Source organism: Talpa occidentalis, unplaced genomic scaffold (assembly GCF_014898055.3).
Source record: "Talpa occidentalis isolate TD23 unplaced genomic scaffold, MPIMG_talOcc4v2.1 talOcc4.12, whole genome shotgun sequence".
Lineage (NCBI taxonomy): Eukaryota > Metazoa > Chordata > Mammalia > Eulipotyphla > Talpidae > Talpa > Talpa occidentalis.
Window position 1 is genome coordinate 5,442,931 of NW_023601212.1, and position 24,691 is coordinate 5,467,621.

General features: G+C 59.1%; 2 protein-coding genes across 11 annotated transcripts in view; both read left to right on the forward strand.

Moving 5' to 3' along the window:
- The window catches only part of HNRNPM (heterogeneous nuclear ribonucleoprotein M), a 263,350-nt gene that overhangs the window by 94,678 nt on the left and 143,981 nt on the right, over positions 1-24,691 (forward strand). The window lies entirely within an intron of this gene.
- CERS4 (ceramide synthase 4) overlaps positions 1-24,691 on the forward strand; it is a 27,587-nt gene continuing 2,896 nt past the window's right edge. Inside the window, exons 1-10 of one of the 3 annotated variants that reach the window (XM_037504847.2) lie at positions 1-54; positions 18,077-18,250; positions 20,348-20,465; positions 21,137-21,255; positions 21,349-21,406; positions 21,600-21,650; positions 21,975-22,067; positions 22,279-22,407; positions 22,914-23,020; positions 24,502-24,664. In XM_037504847.2, the coding sequence (XP_037360744.1) occupies positions 18,078-18,250; positions 20,348-20,465; positions 21,137-21,255; positions 21,349-21,406; positions 21,600-21,650; positions 21,975-22,067; positions 22,279-22,407; positions 22,914-23,020; positions 24,502-24,664 (1,011 nt within the window). In that variant the 5' untranslated portion in view covers positions 1-54; position 18,077. The other 2 variants (XM_037504848.2, XM_054692996.1) reach the window with 2 other exon arrangements.

Consider the following 24,691-nt stretch of genomic DNA (forward strand, 5'->3'; position numbering starts at 1 on the left):
CGCGCTGTCCCCCGCCCGCCGCTGCCCTCGCGCTCCCGGCTGCCGGCGCCCCAGGTAGGCAGACCCCGCGCCCCGCGCGCCGCCCGGGGCGCCCCCCGCCGGGCCCCCGCCCCGCCCCGCGGCCATGGCGCCCGGCGCGGCCCCGGCGCGGCCCCCGAGCGCGGCGCTGCGGCCCCCATCGCCCTCCGGCCCGGCCTCCCGGGGCTCCCCGGCTGGTCCCCGGCCCCGGCCACCCCCGGAGAGCCCCGCGCCCCCAGGGCCGGCGCCCCGGCGGGTGGAGGGCGGCGGCGTGACCCGGGGGCCCGCGTGGCGGCCGCGGCGGGGCTGGGTCCTTCCCCGCGGGGCCGCCGACGCGCCGGGGCTGGGGATGCCCCGGGCCAGCTCGGAGCCCGGCGGGCGGGGTGGCGGCCCCACAATGAGCAGCCGGACCCTTCCCGCCGGCGAGGACCGCGCCGGGGCCTGGGGCGGGCGGGGGCGCTCGGAGCGGTGGCGTCCGCCGCCCTGGACCCCCCGCCCGGGCGCCTGAGGCCGCAGACGGGGAATCCCGAGGGCCGCGGGGGGGGCAGAGCTGACCGGAGACCGGGGGGGGGGGCGGGGCGGGGGGGGGAATCTCGGCCAAGCCCCGGCTGGGCCGCGCCGGCCCCCACGGTGGCGAGGCGTGCGGGGTCCCTTCTCAAGTCGGGGGACCACGGGAGTCCTGGGGCAGGAGTGACGTGGCTGCTGGTGTCCTGAGAAGAGCCCGTAGCTGCCGCGGGCAGGAGAGATGGGCGCCAGGCCAGGCTGCCGATGGGATCCACTAGAAGGGGCGCTGCTGGGGTGCTGGGGCTTCCCCCTCCCCGGGGCGCGTCATCGCTTTGCCCCTCCGCGGCGGAGGAGGGTACGTGGGGGGTACGTGGGGGTTCTGGCAGGGCCAGCTGGGGTGCGGCGGGGCCTTTCCTTGCTGGGAGAGCTGAGGCAGGGGGTGTTGTGATGACGGGGACTTGCAGCCACTGATGGGGAGGTCCCTGCAGACCCGACACCCAGCCCCGCGGAGGTTCCAGTGCCCTCTCAGGGGCCCCGCTGGCCCCCGCGGGCACCCCGATCTGTTTCATGGCACCATGGGGTTCTGGAGTTTGGAGTTGTCGGAAGCCCCCAGCAGCCCCGGCTCAACTCAGCCCCTTCCGGGAACAGCTGCTCTGAATCCAGGTGGGGGCGGGTATGGGAAGCCAAGCTCAGCACACCTGGGGTGGCGAACCCAGGCTGCAGGGGGAGGCATCCGCTGGGACTCTCCTTGACCGCCTTGCGCATCTCCTGGCCGAGGCACTTGAGGAGATGACACACTTGAGGAGATGCGGACTGCAACGCGGGCTGGAGCCAGGGCGGCTGAACTGGCCTCGTGGCCCCAGGGGATGCTTTCCGGGCTTTGGTCCGTCCATCTGTAAAATGGGTTGGTGAGACCTAGCCCCGGGACTGTTGTTCGGATCAAAGGCAGCCTGGGCTAGGAGAGGCAGACCCCGGGCAGCCCTGGGCCTGCAGGTGGGGCGGGCTCCAGCTCTGATAGGAGTTAAGCGCCCACAAGCCTCCATCTCCTGCCCTGAGACTTGGGAGTGGCGCCTGCTGTGCCCCCCTAGACCCAGCACCATCTGCAGATGGAGTGAGTCAGGCTTACAAAGTGTTTGGTTGGCACCGTGCCTGGCCGGGAGTGTGCACAGAAGCCGCTGGAATGATTGTAGTTGGCAAAGGGGAGCAGGCTAGTGTTCACCCCCACACCCAAGATGCCCACAGGAAAGCAGACACTTTGGGGCACGCGCCTCTTTTATCTGGGCACCACAGGCTGTCCCTTTTCCTGCTCTTTGGAGGCTGCCTCTGACCTGTCCTGCCTGTTTGAGTTCAGTGCCCTCAAGCTAGTGACTTCACCCACTTCTGCTTGGGTTTTTTAACCTGTAAAATGGACATAATAGCAGTCATCTTTCAGAGGTGAGCGAGGGTAATGAGCACCTGGTAAAACAAAGGTGATGCCTGGGGGCGGGGGTGGGGGCGGGAGAGAGTCGTGCAAGTGGCTTGGTTCCACCTGGGGAGTAGTCCTGGAGGGCCTCCTGAGGAAGGTGACCCTGGCTGGGTTACTGAGGACCATTAAGGATGTAATGAACAGAGAGGCCAGCAAGTGACCAGCTAGCAAAGATGTGGAAGGGAGAAGCCACAGGCGCTGCCAGTAGCCATGGAGGAATTGTGAGGCCAGGGGAAGGGGGCGGGTGGGGATAGGCAGAGCCAAACCAGGGTGTTTGGGCATTATTGAGGTCAGTGGATAAACCCTGAGGTGGGGGAGGGGGGCGAGGGCAGGGGCCAGGGGTCAGCGTGAGGCCCCTGCTCCCTTGCACTGTCCAGATATGCAGGGATGGGGCTGGAGCGGGCAGGGGCAGGGCCGGTGAGAAGGGAGTGGATCCTGCATGGACGTGAAGCAGGAGGATGGAGTAGCCGCGACTGGGAGCAGGTTCAGGTGCAAGTCAGCAGCCTGATTCCAGCCTTGGAAATGGCCGTGCCGCTAGACACCAGGTGGAGGGGAGGTGCAGGGCAGGCTTCAGAGCAGCGAGCTGGAGCTCAGGACTTAGTCCTAGATCCTGAAGTGGGGAGAGGATGGAAGGGTGGAAAGCCGGAGAGGGTGGCAAGCCAGAAGCCCAGGGAGCCAGGGCTTCAGGAAGAAGGGGGAGGGCAGCCATGTGTTTGAAGCCCCTGCGTGAGTAAGCCAGTGGCAGGCATCTCACTACTCGCTGCCCTTCCATCTCCCTGTCCCATCCAGGGCCCAAGCCGTTACAATTGGGTAGCCTGGCTTTGATCCGAGTCACTCAGAGGAGGCCTTTCTCCTCCCTCAGTCTGGACTTAATACCTTTGTTAATAGGATGCTGGCACACCAGTTCCCATCCCGAACCAGCAGTTGCTCGGCTCTCTCCCCACACCTCCTGTGCTTCCGAGACCATATTTTGCCCCAGAGTCTGATGACTGTGTATCTGAGGAGGGACCGATTTCCTGCCAGCTGCACCCTGGGGAACCCCTCTGCCTTATGACTGATTCCACCTGCCTTCTACCCCTGTCCACCTGTCATTTACTCATTCGGTGAGAATTCAGCACTCATCCAACACGCCTCTCTGGAGTGCCTGCACTGAGAGGCACTGGGAACTAGCTGAGAGCAAAAGTCTCAGCAGCTCCCTGCCCAGCACCACCCCGCCCCCCGCCATGGAGCTAGTGTTCTGGGAGAGAGGGTTGCGAGGGAGATGAGACCCACGGATGGCCAGGCAGCCATCCGGAGAAGAGCATTCTACGCAGTGGAGGCGGCGTGGCCGGAGCAGAGTGCACTGAGAACCAGAGAGGGGCAGAGACGGAGATAGGGCACCCCGGGGGGCAATGCTCTCCCCTTCTGCACATGTGCTGCCCAGCTGACCTGGGGCTGGAGCTGGGGAGCAGCCAGGCAGAGCAGGGCTTAGGTATTGGAGCAGGATGTTCTCAGGAAGATGCAGCAACCCTGAGGGGGGTGGGGAGGGTGCGGGAGGGCAGGCCCAGAACTGGGTGTTGGAGCAGGATGTACCCAGCCAGGAGCAGGAGCCCTGAGGCTTGCAGGGGTGGCAGACAGGCCTTGTGGCCTCTGGGCAGGCGTGTTTTGAAAGCGGCCCTGCCACCTGTCTGCTGTCTCTCTCCAGGTGGAAGAGAAAGGACTTGATCCTCCCTCCCTGTACCCCAAGTGGACAAGGATTGGATGGCCCTCTCCACCCCCCGCCCCCTCACTGACCCAGGTGTGCTCCCAACTCTTCCCATGGCAGAGGCTTCACTGAGGGGGCGTGGACGCTGGGATGCTGGAGCCGAGCTCACAGGTTCTGCTGAGCCAGGACAGTGTGGCCCAACAGCCTGCATCTGTACCTAAGGGACCGGCCCAAGGGGCCGGGGCTCAGCTGCGAGATGATCCTGGCAGGCACAGGGGGGCCGCAACTGGGGCAAAGGAGTCGGATAAGCAGGGCGGGGTTGTTCTGAGAGGTGGCGCGGGAGAGGTGACAGGTGGCGGCAGGAAGAGTGGAAATGCCTCTGGGTCATCTCTGTATCTGAGGGGCTAAGAGGCCTAAAGAAGGCTGGGCTGCCTCCCGCTGCCCCTCTGTCTAGCCCTGGTGCGTGCCTGGGGCCTTTCTCTCTGTTCTCTGCCTAGAGTGTGGGGGCTGCCTCACCCCTGCTGTGCAGGTGTCCTGCTCGGGGAGGCCTGCCGACCTTCCTCTTTAAAACTGCAGCCATGCTGGGCCTCCCTGGTGGCGCAGGGGTTAAGTCTCAGCACTGTCGAGCCATTGCCAGCCACTGCGGCCTGAGTTTGATCCCAGCCAGGGAGCGACCCACATGGCGCGGCTCCCCTCAGCAGTGGATTTCGGTAGATCTGCCTGTTCTGCTCCCCACTCTGTCTCTGGGGAATCCTCTCACCCCCCACACCTCTGTCCCACACCGCAGTTATTGTGTGCCTAAATAAAAAAATAAATCTTTTTTTAAAAACCCGCAACCACATCCTCCCACGCCCTGCCCAGCACCTCAGCGCCACCAGAGCGGGCATCCTTATCCAGCCTGTTTCCTGCCGGACCCCGGGCAGGTCCCCGGCACACAGAGCAAATGTCTGTGAATGTGCCACACCCTCCAGACGCCCCTGAGAAGCCACGTGGCCAGAAAGGGGGGTGCACCTGGCAGCCGCTCAAGAGCCGAGCAGGCTTGGGCTCAATCCCAGCTCTCACGTCCTACTTTGTGCCCTGGGGCCGCCCTGTGCCTCTGTTTCCCCAGCTGTGAGGTGCTGACACACCTGAGTTGGGCACCTGCTGTAGCTCCCTGGGTCTGTCGGGAGACTGGAAGGAATTAGGGGCCAGTGAGAGACCCTAAAATGGGACGTTTTTACTTTCCCACATATTCCTAGAATTTTCCAGAAATGTGCTGAGAGTGAACACAGTCACAGCTGAGACTGGACCCCTGCTGGTGCTGCCCTCCCGCTGCCCTCCCCGGCCCTTGTCTGCTGGGCAGATGGCCCCTGGGTAGTTAGAAGGCGGCAGTAATCCCAGCAAAACAAGGCCCCTAGGCCAGTGCTGGGGTCCCTCCTGGGAGCATGAAAGACAAGCTGCTTCCTTGAAGGTTAGGAGGGCCGAGAATAGGGGCTCAGGTGGAGGGCACAGCCCCATAGACCTGGCATTGGGATTGCCTGGAGAGATGTTTCTCTGGGGCTCTGAGCACCGCCCCTGGTTGCAAACCGTGTCTGTGTCAGGCGCTGCCTGGCTACAGGGGTTGAGCACGCAGGGAGCCTCGCAGCCGTGGTGGCAGGGCCAGACCACAAAGGCCGCCAACGTGAGGGGTGAGGGATGCCAGGCCTGGCATGCAGGGAGCCTGGGGTGGAGCTGGCTTCCCCCTGCACCTGGCCTGAAGAGGAGGGACTGCCCCTCAGCTATCATTGAGAGGAAGTGCTTCCCCTCCAGTTACACAAACACCTCTGGCCCTTAAAGGGCCCACAGATGCCTCAGCGTCCTGCTCTGCACCAGCCACGTTGGGTTTGGAGTCACAACCTGGCCCTGGCATCCACCCACCAGGGCCAGCGCTCACGTGTGTCTGCACAGGGACTCTCCACCCTACCTGGGCAGGTAGGCAGGAGCTGGGTGGTGACTCAGTTCCACAGAAGATGCTGCAGAAGCAGATCCACCCAGGCCTACACACCCTGACGTTCTTAGCTCGCCGTGGTACCCAGCTAGCGCTGGTGTTTGGGGACACACCAAATGGGAGAGCATGGACCTGCCTGCAGGCCGAGGGCCCCAGGGCTCTTGCGCTGTGTCCCTCCTGTCACCCCTCCTCACTCTCACATGTAACCACCTCTCCGGCCTCTAGTCTCTGAGCCCCACACCTGGATTTCCCCAAGAGGGCTCTTATCCCTACCCGCCCCTGAGCTGTGTGCCCCAAATTCCTGCCCAGAGAGTTCCCAGAACAGGCCTCCCACCCCAACATCCTTTACCCCCACCCCTGAAGATGGCCCTGCCCAGCCCTGTCCTGCCCCTACCACCTCCCACACACCCGTGCCACCCTGCCCGTGCCACCCTGCGACCTCTTAGGGCAACACTTCCCGCGTCCTGGCAGCATCGCAAGGGCCGCCCGCTGAGAGGGTTCCCAGGGCCTGGAGCCTGTCACACCCACGGCCCCTGCCGCTGTGTCTTTAAGGCCCAAGTGACAGGCGCAGCCGCTGCCCCTGAACAAGGAAGGCTCGGCCTCAGCTGGCAGCCTCGCCAGCGTCAGGTACTGGCTGGGCCTGAATGTGGTTTTGTTTTCATTGTGTTTGTTTTATGGCCACTGTCTGCACGTGATGCCATGTGGGCTTTCTCTGTAAGGGGAGGAGGAAAAAGTTTCTTCAGAATTAAAAAAAGAAGGAATAAGGAGAAGGGGGAAGGGAGCCTGTACAGTAGATGGGGGGTGCGAGACCACCCAGGGGCAGGCTTGGGGTGGGGGGTGCTGTGCTGGGTTGTGAGACGCACCGAGTTGTCCTCAGCGTCCTGGCTGTCATGGTGAGAATGAGGGCCTCCGCCCAGCCTTCTTCCAGCCGTCCACTAAGGGCAGCTCCGGGCACCTGTCGTGTGGGGTGCCAGGAGAGGAGACATGAGGCCAGGCCCCATCATCAGGCTAGTGGGGAGGGGAAATGAAAGTTCTAAGAGGGGAATATGGGAAGCCCTGGGGAGGGACCCCTAAGCCAGCTCCAGGGCACCTGGCCAGGCTTTCTGGAGAGCAGAGTGAAGAACTGGAACTGGTTTGGTGGGCAGAGAGAGGGCACAACCGGCAGGGGAACAGCATGTGCAAAGGTCCAGAGGCATGCTTGGAATGCTTCGTGCTGGCTCTGTGAGGGCCCTTGCGAGATCTATAGCTGAGGATATGATTTGTGCGTTAGAGTCCTGGGTGGAGGGAGTCAGCTGGGCTGAACTGTGAGGCAGGGATACCAAGGGAGAGGCAGCCACAATGAATGAGACAGAAGCCAGTGGGCGTCCAGCAGAGGAGGGCCTCGTGGTGCTTACAGAATAGAGGCATTGCAGGAGTTGGAGAGGAGCTGAGTGTTCAGCTGAGGAGGGGTCTGGGACGACTCCTGGGTCCTTGTCCCAAAGGACTGGGTGGGTGGTAGGACCTTGACCAGGAAGCTGCCACAGGAGAAAGCATGCTCGGGGGAGGAGGGCGACATGTCTGGGGAGGGCCTAGCCGGGTGACACTGGATGAGCAGCTTCGGTTTGGGCGCGAGAGACCTGGGGACTGCAGTACATGTGCACTGATTACAGTTTCTGGGTGGGTGAGATTTCGAGAGAGCAGATGGCACAAGAGGATGCAGGACTGGTATGAATTAGGGCCACCAGGGAGGAAAGGCAGCCCAGACTAGAGGCAGTGAGAGAAGGGGAGGCAGGGTGCCACTGTCCTGGGAAGGAGACGGACGAGGGCACAGGCTGCTAGCAGGTTACAGAGCCATGCCCAGGCAATCAGTCCCTGGCATTGAACTGGGGCTGGGGTGGAAGGGGACACCCTGTTGGCCCAAGCAAAAGCCAAAGTAGTGAGGGCCCTGGGGCTCGGTGCAGGCACCAGCATAGCGAGTCCTGCTTTCCAAGAAGACCGAGGCTGCTCCTGATGGGCTGAGGGTCTGAGAGCCCCCGTCCACCTGCCGAGTGGTGGACAGCCAAGGTCAAACTCCAGCCTCGGCATTTCCCAGATATGCGATCCTAGGGAGGTGACTCAGTGTCTCCAGACCCAGGTCACCTGTGAAAAGTGGGTAGTAACAGCACTGAGGCAGGACAGTGGGGCAGTTGGAGCAGGGCCTGCCATGTGGCGTCTGTGGGTAACTGTTGGCATGGCACCAAAACCATTGATTACCAGTACATTAGGCAACCCCCGTGATGGATGTAGGCAAGGTCCGCTGTCCCAGAAAACTGACTTTTGCTACTACTTGGCCCTCATGAATGGGCCTCGGTGAACACTATCACCAGAGGGTAGCCTCAGAGCCCGGCAGCCAGCTGGTGGGAGAGGCAGGAGGTGTTACAGCAGGAAAGATGGTGGAGGGAGGCATCAGAGTGCAAGCTGGATGCCACCTTTTCCTCTACCCTGGATTCGTGGCATTCTTAAATGGTGAGCTGGGTACTAGGGAGCACATTGCCAGCCAGAAATGTTCCCAGTGCCCTCTTCCCCCAATTCCTCCTATCAGCCACCCCTTTAGTGGAAACCCTTTCTCTTGTACTAATATAATTTTCTACTTAAAAAAATTACCCTTAATTTATGTATACACTGGAATAGTCAACCTTAAAAGGAAGGGAAGTATGACACTGCCCACAACCTGGATGGACCTCGAGGGCTTGGTGCTCAGTGAAATAAGCGAGACACAAAAGGACACAAGCTGTGTGTTCCCTCCCAAGAAACCCCGAGGGGAGTCCATCTTACAGAGACAGGAAGTGGATGGTGGGTGCTAGGGACTGAGGAGATAGAGTTTAATGGAGACGGAGTTTTAGTTTTGCAAGATGAAAGATGTTCTGTAGATGGGTGGAGGTTATAGAAATAGTTGCACAACATTATGACTGTACTGAAAACCCCCAAACAGTACACATAATGATGGTTAAGATGATAAATTTTATCTGTGTTTTACCTCATATTAAAAAAAAGATGTAGTCAACTTCAAGTGCACTCCTCATAAAAATCAGTAAAACACAAAACAAACTGACCAGCTCTCCCCTCCACCCGATTTCCTGATATCAAGAACACTCCAAAGTGTGGAGTATGGGGCCTCCCTCGTGGCGCAGGCGGTTGAGCGCCGCGCTGTGAAGCTGTCCACAGCCTCTGCAGTGCTGGTTCAATCCTGGCCGGCAGGCGAGCGTCCCATATGGCGCAGCAGACCTCTCCTGTCGCGCCCGCTGCTCCCCTCAGCAGTGTATTTCGTCAGTCTGCCTGTTCTGTGTTCTGCTCTGTCTCTGGTGAATCTTCTCACCCTCCCGCGCATCTGGGCTGTACCCTGGTTCTTGTATAAAAATAAATATCTCTTTTAAAAAAAAAAAGAAAAAGTGTGGCAGATGTCCTTACACCATTTTTCTGCATGTTTATATGCACATATGTCGCCCTGGACAAGCACAGAAACCCTTTGGTAATGTCTCTTCAAATATTATTCTGTGAGAATCTCTTCTTTCTTCTTTGGCTCTCCAATTACATGCATGTTAGATCTTTTGGTATTGCCTCAAAAGTTACTGAGACCATCTATTTTTTTTAATTGTAGCAAAATATATAACATAAAATTTTACCATTTTAACCATTTTTAACGTGAAATCAGAAGCATTATGTTCACAATGTTGTGCAACTATCTCCATTTTCCATTCCCAGATGTATGTTTTTATAGTCTTAATTTTTTTCTTCTCTTCAGTTTGGATGTTTGCAATTATCTATCTCCAAATGTATTGACTGTCACCTCTGATTTGCTATCAAGCCCACATGTGACATTTTTATCTCAAATATTATATTTTCCCATTTTAGAATTTTCATGTGGTTCATTTTTACATTTTTCACTTCTCTGCTGAAGTTTCTTATTTTTCATTCATTTGAAGCTAATTTTTCTTCACATCCTTGAAAATACATGTAATAGCAGCTTCAAAGTCCTTATCTGTTCATTCCAAAATCTGAGTCACCTAATTAGGGTCGGTCCCCATTCTTCTTCTTGAGGATGAGTCATGCTTTTCTGTTTCTTCATATGTCAAGTAATTTTGGACTATATTCTGGACATTGCACAAGATATGTTGCAGGACTCTGGATTCTGTTGTATTGCTCAGAAGATAATTGATTTGTTTCTTAATTTATTTTTTATCAAGCAATGAACCAGTCTGGAATCAAGCTTCAAAGTCTACTTCCTTGTGGTGGGTGGTTGGTGAAATCTCAGTTTCACTCTCTTATTTCCTTCTGCTTATACAGAGCCTACTCTGGTGGACAGGAACAAAAGATCTACATGCTTTGTTCTCACTCTTATAGGTCTGTTCGTATGTCTCTTTTCTTATTACAAATTTTGAGTAAGTGGTATCTAATTCAGTGAGATTCTCATGTAAAAAAATTTGCTTGATATTTGTTGGTTTGTTTTAAATATTTTTTTAAAATGTCAGTTGAAAAATATTTAAGGCCAGAGATTCTGTTGGGTCAGTATCATTCTTTCAGCCATAGCTGTGCTGGTTGGAGTCTGCCCTGCCCATTCATGGTTCAAGGGTTAGCAAGAGCCTTGCAGTGGTTGTGTAGAATTTAGAGCTTCCTATTTCTGACTCTTTCCTACTTGTTCTATCTCATTGCTAAACTGTTGCAGCCTCTCTGGGCTCTGTCTTCTCGTTTTTCAAGCTAGCTGCTACCTCCAGTGAACACATTTTCAAGGTGTTGCAATAAAAACTGTCAACACCTTGTGCAGTTTCCTTCTTTCAGTGATAGACTCTTGTCAAATTTCTGCCTATTTGGGTCACTCTTTTACATAGTACCACCCAGCAGAACTTTCTGCAGTGATGCACTGCTTGGTATGATAGCCACAAATCTCTTGTGACTAACTACAGAAATGATCCTAGTGCCACTGAAAAGTTGAATTTTGCATTGTTTTTAATTCGATTTTGAATAGATAGATATGGCTAGTGGCTACTACATTGGACATTGCAACATCAAAGCAACAAATTCAGGTAATTGTTTTTTCTTTGCAGTCCAGACATCATCATCATCTCTGGAAAGTTGGTCTGATGGCTGCTAACTCTACAATTACCAAAGCAGAAGTGATTTCGTTTGTGCAATTTGCATGTCAGGTCATCGGTGTTTCTCTACATGTTGCTTTTATTTTTTTAGCTCAATGGCCCTCTGTGTCAGAGAGTATGGCTTTCCTTCTCTCCCCCAATCCCGACTTTGTTAATATTTTACAAAAAAAATTAAAATTTTTGGGCCTCCCCTGGTGGCAGAGCGGTTGAGCGCTGGGCTGCGAAGCTGCCCGCAGCCTCTGCAGTGCCAGTTTGATTCCTGGCCACTGGCGAGGGTCCCACATGGCGCAACAGACCTCTCCTGCCGCCCGCTGCTCCCCTCAGCAGTGTATTTCATCTGTCTGCCTGTTCTGTTCCCCACTCTGGCGAATTCTCTCACCCTCCCGCCCTTCTGACTGTACCTAGTGCTTGTATAAATAAATAATCTTTAAAAAATTTAAATTTTTAATCGTGATAAAATACACGTAACTTAAAATGTAGCATCTTAACCATTTTTAAGTGCACTATTGAACATGGCTTAGTTACACCGTGAAGTGAATACAGCTGTCTGCAGAAGTTTCTTCTCTTCCTGACTGAGATTCAACGCTAACTCCTCATCCCCTCCCAGCCCTGGCACTCACCTTCTCCTTCCTGTCTCTATGGTGCTGATGACTCTCCAGACCCCCCTGTAAGTGGATTGTCCGAGTCCAGTATCCACCCTTTTATAGACTGGCTTATTTCACTGAGTATAATGTCCTCAACGTTCATCCATATTGTATCTTCCTGTTCCTTTTAATCTCTTATGTAATATTTCATAGTATAGAATCCTGGGGTTTCGGATCCCCAGCTATAGAACAAACATCAGGGTTGCTTCCAGGGTTTACCAGGAGATAGAGAGGGAGTAAGGAGCACAAGGAAATTTACCAAGCAATTAACCACTGTGGACTCATTTCAGGAAATGATGGGTATTTTTATTATCTTGTTTGAGGTGATGATTTCACAGCTATGTACATATGTCAGAATGCATTGAATCACACACTTTAAACAAGTGGTATCTTGTGTCTTGATGATACCATTTTTGTTTTTTTTTAATTGTAATAGTTCAAGTGAATGCCTCTTACATTCTCACCTGTGTGCTTAATCAATCCCTGTGCAGGTAACAATCAGATCCTCCCACCCAACAACTTTCCCCTCCACCTTGGGACTGGTCATTTACCCCCTCAAACTTTCAGATACCTGATCCTCTCTCTTCCCTCTCTTGACACCTCCCTAAGTGCCTCCTTCCACTCCAACACACACACACACACACACACACACACACACACACACACACACACGGTGATACTAGGGGCCACAGAGGTCTCTCTCTGGCCTGGCCCTCTCTGTGCAAAGGGAGATGGAGCCAGCCTGTACCTAAGGTGCTTGGGAGGATCCAGAACTGGAAAAACTGCAGAGGCCCTGGGGGGAGGGGTGGGGAGGGGGCTCTGCTGAAGGTGGGAAGTGCAGGGAAGGTCTCTTAAGTAGGGAAATTTAATCTGATCCCAGACTGGTAGGAACTGGCCCTGTGGGTGGGAGAGGGAGGAGCAGGTCCAGAAGTTGGCACAGCTGATGCAAAGACCTGGAGGCTGGACCACTGGAGGGAAGATTTTTGTGAACCCCCATACTTGGATGAAGGACAGTGCGGGGTGGGGGTGGGGGGGGGGCAGAAGTAGAGCTGCAGATTCTGGAGGGCGGGTGGCAGCCAGCCCCAGGCCCAGCCAGCTCCATGGCCTGCCTGGGGGGCCTTTTATTTGGCAAATGGGAAGTGGGGGCGGTTACCAAGAATGATTCTGAGCAGATGCAGCCAGGTGAGTAGGTGGAGGTTGAAGAGCAGACTGAGGAGGCGCTGCTGGCTGGGGGTAGCTGGGGACACTCCCTTAGGAGTAGGAGTAGGAACTTGTGGCCTGGGGCAGCATCAGCAGAGCCTGCTGGTGGGAGGTGCCCTCCCAGCCTGTGACCTCCAGCACTGGCCCCTCCTCGGCTGAGTGGGTCACCTGCATCCAGTGTGGCTTTTTGAGCTGCCTCCTACTCTGAGCCTCTGTCATCTCAGCTCCAAAGTAGGTGGACAAGGAACCTACTTCACAGGCATCAAGATGTCCTTGACTGCTAAAGGGGGTGATTTCTTTAATTTCTAGGAAGTTCCACCACCTGAACGAAAGTTCTCACATCCACATACCTGCTCATGGCTTGTTTTACAGTCACTCATTCGTCCACTTAGCAAACAGTTAGTTGGCCATTGATGTGGTGCCAGGCCCGGCTGAAGGACACAGCGGGGACTAAACAGCATTCTTGCCTCCATGTGGCTTATGCCTTGGAGTGAGGCAGACAAGAAAGCATCAAGAGGCAGAACAGGGCTGAAGAGATGAACAGGGTGAGGTGGAATGAAGCCATGGCCTTCTCTGGCGGTGGCCTAAGAAGGTTTCTCTGAGGAGGCAGCATTTGAGCTGGGATATGAGTGATGAGACCAAGCTAGACACAGGCTGTGATGGGGAAACGGCACATTCAAAGGCCCTGGCGCAGGAAGGAGCCAGGCCTGCGGCAGCCCTTGCAGGGAATTGAGCTGGTGGGAGTAGAGCCTGTAGCAGCAGGGTCAGAGTGTGAGGGAAGGGTATGTTCGCACAAGTGTGCTGTGGTGTGATCTTGTCATTGTGGGAACATCACGGAGAGTAATTACCTAACTATGCCTGCGTATGTGGCAAAGCGGGTATTGGGTCTGTGCAGCCCACTGTTGACGGAACCGGGAGGTGCTGCGTGACTGTGAGAGGCTGGAGGAGGCCAAACCCCGGACTGGGGAGCAGCACGATGGTCCCGAGGGCCAGCTGTAGCCCTGGTCATTAGCCCGCCGTGGTGACCTGCTCAAAGGAGCCAAGTGAGGGGCAGCCAGGGCCGTCTGGAGGGACAGCTGGGCCCAGCCAGGGCTGCTGTGGTTATCTGCAAATAACCCCTGCCTGGCACATCATGTGCTCCTCGGCTCCAGCCGCAGGAGTCAGGTGACCCCAGGCAGTGGGCCAGGCCCGAGTGTGCCGGGTGCGTGCGTGCGTGCGTGTCCCCAGCAGTCCAGACATCTGGGATCTGAATTTTGTTCCTTTTTCACAACCTGGGTAAGTCCTACATTTCCGGCTAGATTTTAAGACACAACAAAAAGAACCTGTGTGCAGGGCCCTGCTCTGCTGCGCCGCACCGGGGGTCTGGCTCAGGGGAGCAGCGGCTATCAGGAGTGCTCGTGTGCTCATCCGGATTCCGGGGGGAGGGGAGGCCACGATCCTCTCCTCATCCCTGGCCCCATGTCAGCAGAGCTCTAACCTCGCTCTTCCTCCAGTCCCAGGATATTTTTAGCCACTAAGAAGGATTATCAGTCTGGCTCCCAGGTGGCAGGGGCAGGGCTGGGAGAGAGGCCAAGCTGGGGGCAGGGCGAGGCTGGGGGCGACAGAGAATAAAAGCTGGCCGGACTGCCGCCTGCTGGGCAGTTCTCCAAGGGACCCCTCGGCTGTCTGGGCTCAGCCCAGCCTGAGCCCCTGGTAGCTCTCAGGGAAGGCCGAGAGGGGAGGTGAGGAGGCCTCCTGGAAGAGTCCCCCAGACCCTCCCATAGGCCAGCGCGCCCCTCCTCTCCAGACTGCGCCTCACCCGCCCCAGCTGGCTGAGATCTCCTCCTGTTGTCTTCTCAGCGCGCCTCTCCTGGGCTCCATTCCCGCCCCACGTGGAAGGGGATGTTATTCCCACTGGACAGATGAGAAAACTGAGGTACAGAGAAGGCAGCTCACCTGACCAAGAGCATAGGATTGGTAGGTGGATGAGGCAGGAATCGAACCAGTTGCTCTGCCGGCAGCAGCATCTGCAAACTGGCAAGCCCCGCCCCCACGTTGTGCCCATTTTTCAGATGGGACAGCTGAGACCCAGGGAGACAGAGTGGCATGGGGACTGAGGGGGGCAGCTGGGGTTCAAAAGAGAGAAAACAAAAACTGAGGCATGCTGCCCAGATTCCCTGTCCCTTGGGAGACGGGGCCGGGGAAGCAGTTTGGGCCTCACCAGTCAGGAGGGCGCTGTTACCGTCCTGCCTGAGCCTCCGAGCGCCGCTCTGCTCGGCCCCCCACACGAGGGGTCTCTCTAACTTGACCACCTTGCCAGGAGGGTGCCCGTCCCAATAGGTAGGTAAAAAAAAAAAAAATGGAGACTCCAGGCCGGGTAGCCCTGGTGCCAGGATTCCAGCCCGTGGCCGGCTCCAGACCCGGTTCTGTTCTCAAGCCTGCCTCCTTTATCCAGGGGTGAAGGAGGCGGGGCACAGGGGCAGGGTAGAGAGAGGGTGAGACTTCCAGGGCACAGACCTCTGTTCACGGCGTGTCGGTCCCGAACCACCTTGGAGGGCTCTGGTCTGGGAGGTGCTCTTACCTCCCCCACTTGGAACTGCCTGGCCAGCTCCCAAGGTCACACGGAGGGAGGGCCAGGGAGGGCCAGGGAGGGCCAGGGAGGGCACCCGAACTGAACTGAAAGTAGAGCCCATCAAGAGGTGCCTCGAGGAAGAAGTGACACTGGCTTTAACGCGCTCCCAGGAGTGTGCGGGCCAGGCCAGGAAGGCCTGTGAGCCGTATGCGGGTGGAAACGTTGCCCACTTTCCCCGCCGTGTGTCATCAGCACCCGCCACGGCGCTCTGGGCAGAGAACAGACTTGCGAAGGCCGGGCTGTGTGGGGTCAGAGGGTGCGGCGGGGACAGCGTCAGGCAGAGGCTGGTGGGCTTTGAGACGGAGGATTTAGGCCGCAACCTAGGACGACAGGATGGCGTTCCGCCGTGTTCGCCCTCCCCTCACGAGCACTGGGGCTGCGCTGGACCCAGTCTGGTCACTCTTGAGTGGCGGCGAGAACATGGGGCTGGGGACCTGGACTCTGGGTTCTGACCGCAGCTCAGGATGACTGGGGGCGTCCCCAGGGTGGCGGCCCACTCCCATCCACACCGGGGTGGGGTCTGTGAGGGGAGGCCCTGAGGAGGAGGCTGGAGCCATCCTTCTGAGGGCACCACTCTGGCTGGAAGGCTGTGTGTGGGTGGGGCCAGGAATGTCAGCTGGGCACGTGCCTCTGCCCTGTGGACAGCCTCTGTCTGCTCGCTCCGCGATCACAGGCTGTTGCCCTTTACTCAGAGTCCAAGGGCGAAGCTGCCAGCCGTGCCAGTGGCTGCCCAGATGCCCAGATGCTGGGCCTCCTCCCGCAGGTCCTGGCTACTCCCGCGTCTGCCCCTTCCCTGGGGGCTTCCATACGTTCCGTGGATAACATCAGCCACATGCTGATGCTGGACAGTTCTGTGGGCATCCCCAACCCCACCCCAGGCTGTGACTGGGGAGCCCCCGCCTCCCCCATGTCTGTGGGGTAGCTGAGGCTGCCCCCTGCTGTCTGTCCAGCAGTCACCCCAGCTCCTGCCCTGACACCCCCTCAGGGTTCTGGCTCAGCTACTCACTCAGACTCAGGACTCTTATTTTCTGTATCTGACTCGTGAGAGCGTCACTTATAAGATGTACTTGGTCTTCGCCCTTCCTGGCTGGCACGTTCCTGGCTGGCACTGGACTTTTAAAATCTTTGCATTTCCTAAGTGAAGAGAGCCACGGGGAGCGTCTTTTGTTATGCTGATGCGTGGGTTTTGGCCCTGGGCCCAGCCCTGTGCTGAGAGGCTGGACTGCAGTGTGGACCCCGGCCTGGGAGGGCGAGGCAGGGGACTGGAGGCTGAGGGCAGGTGTCAGCGGCCAGCGGGTCTGCTGTGCTTATGTAACCAGGCCTCCAGGAAAACCCACAAGGAGGAGGCTCAGGGCTTCACGGTTGAACACTGGAGGAGCGTAACTTTGGACCCGAGAGATGCAGTGAAAGGGGTGTCGGGGCCTTTGTAGAGGAACAGGAGTGTTGGTGGTAGGAGGTTGGTTACACATTTGTCAAAAAAAAAAAAAACGAACACTTGAGATTCATGCATTTTGCACTAGTAAATTTTACCTTGAAAGGGAAAAAACCAATAAGCAAATATTGAACCTTAATGATTGGCATGCTGAAATATTTAGGGGTGATGTGTGATGCCTGCTGCTGATTTTGAAGCACGTTCAGTAAAATAGGGAGGATTACTGCGTGAGCAAGGGATGAATTGATGCACAAGACCAAATGGGAGGAAATGGGAATGGTGGTGGGTATATACGTGTTCACCGTAGGTTCTGTCAACTTTCTATAAGTTTGAAATCTTTCATCATACAAAGTGGAAAAAATAACCCAGGTTCCTCCCCAGGGCCCGCATAACCCGCCCTCCCCCCGTCTCCCTCTGCTCCCGCTGCACCACCTTGCTTACTGATCTTGCCACATTCAAAAATTGGTCCTGCCTCAGGGCCTTTGCACCTGCTGCTTATTTCCAGAAAGATGAAAGGCAGAAGGGCAGATGAACGGGCAGGTGGATGGATGGATGGATGGGTAGATGGACAAGTGAGAGGGAGGCTGGAGGGTGGATGGATAAACATCCCAAGTGGAGACTAATGCAGGGGTGTGAGAACTTGGCTTAATATCTCTGGAAAGAGAGAAGCTCTCTGGGCTCCCTAGATATCTGGGTTCTGCGGGTTGGGGCTGTTCCCTTGGCGGCTGCTCCAGTGTCCAGCAGGCCCCATCTGTCGTGCGGTGGGCTGTCCTGCCCAGCGACAGTGCAGCCCCTGGGCTCTGGAATAGTGAGCCAGATCGTGACCTGCACACCTCAAGGGGCGCCTGTGGGACACAGCCAGGGAAGGAACCATGGATTTCCTTATATCCTTTGGCTTTGTTCTATGGGGACTAAACCTGAGGGGTCGGGGGAAGCAAATATTGCTTAAAAATGAATAATGATGTAATATATATAATACAATAAAAAATGTTGTGCGTGTAAAAAAAATAAACCCTTCAGCTTTGGGCTGCTTCAGAGGCAGCATCCTACCATGACAAGAAGCGACCCCAGTCACCCACTCCCTTACCTCTCAGGCATTAATCCCACAACCATGTAGAGTGACTGTGATGAACTGTGCTGTTGCGCCCCGGGCTGGGATGAGAGGCGGGCATTGCTGTCCCTGCTTGACAGATGAACTTGAGGTCAGGTCACTTGCCTGGGGACACACAGCCCAAGTCCATCCTGACAATGGAATAAGACAGAGGTTGCCTCGTGCTGGAGGGGGCATGACGTTGGGGGTAATAGACAAAACCTGCCCTTCCAAGGCCGAAAGGCTGCCCTTGACCAGGCGGGGTCCCTTCCCGCACTGCCCCCGCGGCTCAGCCCCCCCAGCCCCCAGCCCCCGCCCTGCTGCGCGCTCCACTCACGGCGCGTGTGTCCACAGGATGTGGTCCAGCCTGACCCAGTGGCTGTGGCAGGACAGGTTCTGGTTGCCAGCCAACAACTCGTGGGCTGACCTTGAGGACCGGGATGGCCTGGTCTACGCCCACCCCCGGGACTTACTGGCCGCCCTGCCCCTGGCGCTGGCCATGGTGGTCCTGCGCTTCGCCTTCGAGAGGTGAGTACCGCCGGGCTGGGTGTGCCGACCGCCGCCTGCGTCCTTGGTTACCCTGGTGTCCCGCGGGGGCCTGGGGGCCAGGCTTTCAAGTAAAGTGCTTTTTCTGACTCCGTCCTGCCCCCCGCTGCCACCACCCACTCTTCTGACTGGTTTACTGGCCACTGGCTGCACCTGGGTCTGGGTGTGTCAGCATCTTCAGAAGACTGTGGGAGCCGATGCCTCGGGGGGTAGGTGCCCGCTTGCTGGGAGCCTGCAGGGGCCGGACAGTGAAGAAACGCCCGCGTGTGCCTCCGCCCTCTGCCCCCAGGGAAAGCCCCTGCTGCGCCCCCACTGCATCTCCCTCACCCCATCACCCCCTCTTGATTCCTTCTATCATGTCCCCTCCTTCCTCCCCTCTGTAGCTAAAGGAAGAAGCACAGGGACCCCCGATGCCCCGCCCCCCCAGTCAACCCTGACCTCCGGCAGCTGGGGCCCCACCCTAGGTGTGCCACCTGTCTGGGTTCGCCGTACCCTCCTGGTGGCACTCCCTGGATTTCTCATCATTTCTCTCCTAACCCAGATGCTGCTCCAGACAGGGGTCCCTCTGCCTTCCTGGGTGTCTGGTTCCAGGCCTCTCCTCCCCGCCCCAGCTGGTCCTGTCCTCTCCCATATGACCAGTGCTGTGGCCACAGCTGCCAGACCTACCTGGGCAGGCCCCTGACCTGACCCCAGGTTTACCTTCTATGTCCAAGAGCCCCTCCCCCTCTACTCCTGACACCTGATTTCAAGTGTACCCCCTCTTTGCGGCTGCATGGCCTCGGCACCCTGCCTCTACAGCTCCTTCCCAACTAGGGTCCAGGAAGCCTGTCTTGCTCCTCCTGGCAGAAATCCATCCTCCACTGCCTACTGCGGCTCCCTCCCAGCCCCGCCCTGGCTGCAGGGACACGGTGTGTTCTGCAGCTTGTTTTCTCTCCACTCTCCAGGCACCTCCCGGGCTCCCCAGGGGATGTCCTGTGGCCTTGATTGATTTCACAGACACCCTTTAAGCACTGACCACATGCAGCCACTATTCCAAGCAGCCTTAACGCACTGTGCTGTCCATGCAAACCCATGACAGGGTGACACACTCCCCTTTTCAGAGAACAGGAAGTTGAGGCACAGAGAGGCCAAGTGACCTGCCTGAGGTCACACAGCCAGCAGGTTAGCTAGCTGGGCCTGAGGCTTTGCCTGAGGGATCCTGGGAGACTGAGTTCACCCAGGCCTCCAGGGTCTGCTCCCAGGCCTCCAGGGTCTGCTCCCAGGCGGGGTGAGGCGTGGGGTGGTGGTATGCCAGGCCACACCGGAAACCCCGCCCCGAGAGGCGTCTGCACAGATTCAGCTGCTGGCTTCCTTCTGAGGTGGGGGCTTCCTCGGTCCCAAGGGCGCCTGCCCTGGTGCAGCGGGAGTGGAGGCCGCTATTCCCTGGACAGAGGCAGAAGCTGCCCCATGCTGAGGGAAAGTGAATCCTGGGTCCACATTCCAGGTGGCCGGTCACTCACTCACTGTGTCCTGGCAGTTTGCCCGTCTGGACGATGAGGACGCAGACAAAGGGGTTAAGGGGGCCACGGAGCAGTGAGGCCGCGGCCCGTGCGTGGCGCGTGGAAGCACTCACGAGTGACCGTCCCTGCTCTCCGCCCTCCCCGCCCGCCGTGGCTGCTGCTCTGAGCCTTGGCATCCCAAAGGGAGGGCGATTTTGGCTGGTGGATATGAACACTGGGCCAGGCCCCTGGCCCTGGGTCCCCCATTGTGGGGAGTGGGGTGATTGTCCAGGGCCCCAGCTCCTCCAGGTGTTCACCCCGTGGGCGGATGCTGAGCAGGAGCCCCAGCCTGGTGGGGGCTGACCAGGACCCAGGCCACCGCCAGGAAGGCAGCCAGGGGCTGTTTTCTCTGGCTTGGGACTGGGTCAAGTGAAGGTACTTGGGTACCCCAAGAGGTGACCTTCACACCCAGCGCCAGGCCAGTCCAGTTTGGTTTGATCCAGGGCGGCAGCCAGCCTACACCCCTCTGAGCCTCAGTTTCCGCACGGTAGCCTGCTCTCCCCGCCTCACCTGGGCTGACAGCTCTGCCTTCTGCACCCAGATGCATCGCCCTGCCCCTGAGCCGGTGGATGGGCGTGCGGGATCAGGCCCGGAGGCCCATGAAGCCCAATGCAACCCTGGAAAAATACTTCCTCAGGGAAAGCCAGAGGCCCAAAGAGGTGAGAGTTCCCCCCCCCACCACAACCACCTCCACATCGGCCAGCACGGCCACCTGTGGATGGGCCTAGTTGCTGGGGACAGGGGAAGCTCAGGGTGGCCTGTAGGGCCCCCACGCCACTGGGACCCTATCACTGGGCTCAGCTGCCCAGCGAGCATCCCCTGGGGCTGGGCTGGGGGAGGTTGCTCTCCTATTCTGGGGGGAGTGCCTGACAATTCCAGGGTGCAGTGGGGGCGGGGCAGAGACAGCCCTGGACTGCGTCCTGAGGGGGAAAGGTGGAAGCCAACGAGCCATCGGATGGGGAGGGCAAGGGCAGCTTCTACAGGGGAGTCTTCTGGTCCCCTCTCCCCTTGTCCTTGCAGGAGTAGGGGGCGAGGTTTCAACTGCCTGCCCGTGGTGGAGGTAAAACCATTCTGGAAGGGGTTCAGGGAAACTCCCATGTGGAGCTGCCCCCATCAGCCACTTGCCTGTCTTGCGAGCAGGCTGAGTTCTCATAGGCCCAGCTATTTGGCGGGGCCCCGCCCATGGCCCCCAACTTCTCCATCTCCATCATTAGACTTGGCGACCTGACAGTGGGCTCCGGGGCTGTGGGGAAAGGAGAGCAGGGCTAGGTCCACCCGTCCGGAGCAGGGGTGGGGAGGCGCCCCACGACTCTGGCCTGTCCCTCCCCAGCCGCAGATGGCCCTCCTCGCTGCCCAGTGTGGCCTCACACTGCGACAGATCCAACACTGGTTCCGCAGACGCCGGAACCAGAACCGGCCCAGCCTGACCAAGAAGTTCTGTGAGGCCAGGTAGGCGCAGGCGGGACTGGGAAAGGGTGACCGGGTGACTAGGGGCTCAGGGGGCTGCTATTGCCTCAGCTGCTCCCGGCTCCTTCCCTGCAGCTGGAGGTTCGTCTTCTACCTGTGCTCCTTCGGTGGCGGCCTCTCCGTCCTCTACCACGTGAGTGTGCCGTCTGCACCCCTGCCCTGCACCTGCCCCTCTACGCCGATGTCGCAGGCACCCCTGCTCGGCTTGGTCATGCTCAGTGGGTGCCTGTCACACTCCCGGAGCTGGGGTGCTGCAGTGAAGGAGGCCCCATACCCAGATGGGGGCTGGGCTTTCGGGCAGCCTCAGACTCCCATTTCCCCCACAGGAATCATGGCTGTGGACTCCAGTAAGGTGTTGGGACAATTACCCCAAACAGGTGAGTAGTGGGGGGGGGCTCAACTCGGAGGGCGGGGCGGTCAGAGTTCCTGAAGCCACAGCTGGAGAGCGAAACCTGGACGTCGCATGGGAGTCCCCCACTCTATTTGTACCTTCCCCACGGAGTAGAGAGGGGCCAGGAGGCAAGAAACCAGAGCAGGAGCGGCCACGAAACTACTGTCCTTGATTACCTCCAGGGACGGGGAACTCAGCTCCTCACTCACTGGGATCCAAGTGTCCTGTTTTGAGTCAGTGGGGAGGGCCCTGAATCCCGCCCCGCGGGGCCTCCACCCCCCACAGCTAACCTCACCCCGCCCTGCCACAGCCCCTGAAGCCAGCCCTGTACTACTGGTACCTCCTGGAGCTGAGTTTCTACATCTCGCTGCTGCTCACGCTGCCTTTCGACATCAAGCGGAAGGTGAGGCCACCCCGAGAGTCTGGTGGGAAAGTGATGCCCATCGCTGGTGGGGGAGGGGCAGCCTCGCCCTCACCCTAAGATCCACCCCAGGCAGGAGGCACGGAGTCCACCGGGTCCAGACACCACGGCCTCAGAGGGCCCGCTTCCGCCCGCGCGGTGGGGCCTCTGGCCGCCCAGCCTAGTCCCGGCTGTGACGTGCCGTCTCCCGCAGGATTTCAAGGAACAGGTGGTGCACCACTTCGTGACCATCACCTTGGTCACCTTCTCCTACAGCGCCAACCTGCTGCGCATCGGCTCTCTGGTGCTGCTGCTGCACGACTGCGCAGACTACCTGCTGGAGGTGCGCCGCCCGGCCCCGCCCCGCCCTCCCGGAGGCCCCGCCCCGCCCTCCCGGAGGCCCCGCCCCGCCCTCCCGGAGGCCCCGCCCCGCCCTCCCGGAGGCCCCGCCCCGCCCTCCCGGAGGCCCCGCCCCGCCCTCCCGGAGGCCCCGCCCCGCCCTCCCGGAGGCCCCGCCCCGCCCTCCCGGAGGCCCCGCCCCGCCCTCCCGGAGGCCCCGCCCCGCCCTCCCGGAGGCCCCGCCCCTTTCGGCTTACCTGGGAACGAGGCCCCGCCCCCCAGCCTTGCTAGACTGGGCCCCACTTCGTCTTGGCGCGCTGAGAGACTATCCCCCCCCTACGCACTTCTCACTTCTCTCGAAGTTCCGGGGAATGCGCGCCCCACGCCCCACCCCCACTCACCTGCCCGGCCCCGCGGTGCTTTCTCCTCGCGAAGGCCCCGCCCCGTCCCACCTGGCCCCACGCAGCGCCCCCCCCCGCGGGCCCGGGGCCACCTCCCTCTCGCCCCCAGGCCTGCAAGATGTTCAACTACACGGAGTCGCGGAAGGTGTGCGACGCGCTCTTCCTGCTCTTCGCCCTGGTCTTCATCTACACGCGCCTCGTGCTCTTCCCCACCCAGTGAGCCGCCCCGGGGCGCGGGGGGGGCGGGGGCGGCCTCGCCCCGACGGGCGCCCGCGGGGAGGGCCGAGGAAGGCGCCGGGGCCCAGGGCAGGCGGGAGCCGGAGTCCCACGGGGTGGCCGGGGCAGGCCGGGCCGCGTCCGCGGAGGCTGCCGGGCCCGCGCCAGACGGCCCCGCGGAGGGGAGCAGCGGGAGGCCGGGCGGCTGACGCAGAGTGAGGGCTGGGGCGGGGGGTGATGGCAGGGCGGGGGCGATGGGCGGCCTTGCCAGGCTGTGTGGGCCGTGGCGCGGCCTTGGGCTTTTATCAAAACTGAGACCCGAGCCGCGGCGGGTTCCGAGGCCCCGGGGCAGCACCTGACCCGGGTGCCCACAGGCGCCCTCTGGTGGCCGCGGCGGGAACAGCTACGTGCTCGGCTTGCGAAGAGCAGCGCCTTGACGGCCGGGCCGGGCCGGGCCGGCAGGGACCAGGCTGGGGACCGGGGATGACTTCAGGGCCAGGAGCTGGAATGAGCTCAGAGTTGCTGCTTGAGAATCAGGGAGCCCAGTTCTGGCTCTGCTAGATTTGAGGGGCCCTTCAGAAAAGTCGGGGGATGCAGCAGGCACGCCAGCCTGAATTTCTCGGGAGAGATGTCCATGTCCAGTATTTGCGGCTATGGCAGGACAGGTCACCTGAGCACCAGGCGCGGACAGAGGCCAGAGGGGCCCCAACGTTTGCAGGGTGAGGGGCTGCAGAGACAGGGAGAGAAGGGCCTCTGAAGGCACAAGGAAAGGACCTCGAAGAGGAGCTAAGCGTCTACTGCCTGAGCAAAGTGGGTCACGGGTGACCCCATGACCAGGCTGTGTGGGGTGGGGGGAAGCTTGACAGGGGGAGAGGTGGAGCCTGTTCTTTCAAGGGGGTTCAAGGCAGAGGAAACGAGGCAGTAGCCAGAGGGGCAAAGTGGGGTCACGAGAGCTTTTTTGGTTCTGGCCTTTGCTTTCCTGCCTCCTGTGTTCACAGCAGGGTTGGCACTGGTGGCAGAGCCTGCAGGAGGGGGGGTGAAGGGAGCAGGGGCCATGTTCTTGAGGGGAAAGTTGTAGCCAGGGCGGGATCAAGAACAGTACGTCCAGGGCCAGCGGAGGGGGAAGGATGCCCAGGTGGTGAGTGGCCCAGGACGTTCTCTCCAGCTGCACGGGCAGTGAGCAGCCACCTGCTGGGGGCGGGGTTGCTGGTGATCTGAGGGGACAAGGATGAGAGGACCACCCAGGGGAACAGCTGAGCTGCCAAATGGTCACGAGCAGCCAGTCTGCGAACTTTTGCTTTCTACTGATTTAATACACCCAGGTGAGGGGCTCTCAAATGCCAGCTGAGAAGGTAGGTGTCATCCTAGGGGTAGAGGGAGCCACAGAAGCCTCTGGAACAGGGAAGGTATCATAGGGTAGAGATTGCAGGGACAGGGGCTAAGCCGCTGGTGAAGCCCTGCGCCCCACCCCCGCCCCCCAGGATCCTCTACACGACGCTCTATGAGTCCATCACCGTCATCCAGGCCCGCCCGTTCTTCGGCTATTACTTCTTCAATGCGCTCCTGATGCTGCTGCAGCTGCTGCACGTGTTCTGGTCCTACCTCATCGTCCGCATGCTCTTCAGCTTCACCAACCAGGGCCAGGTATGACAGTGAGGGCCGGCTTGTGTG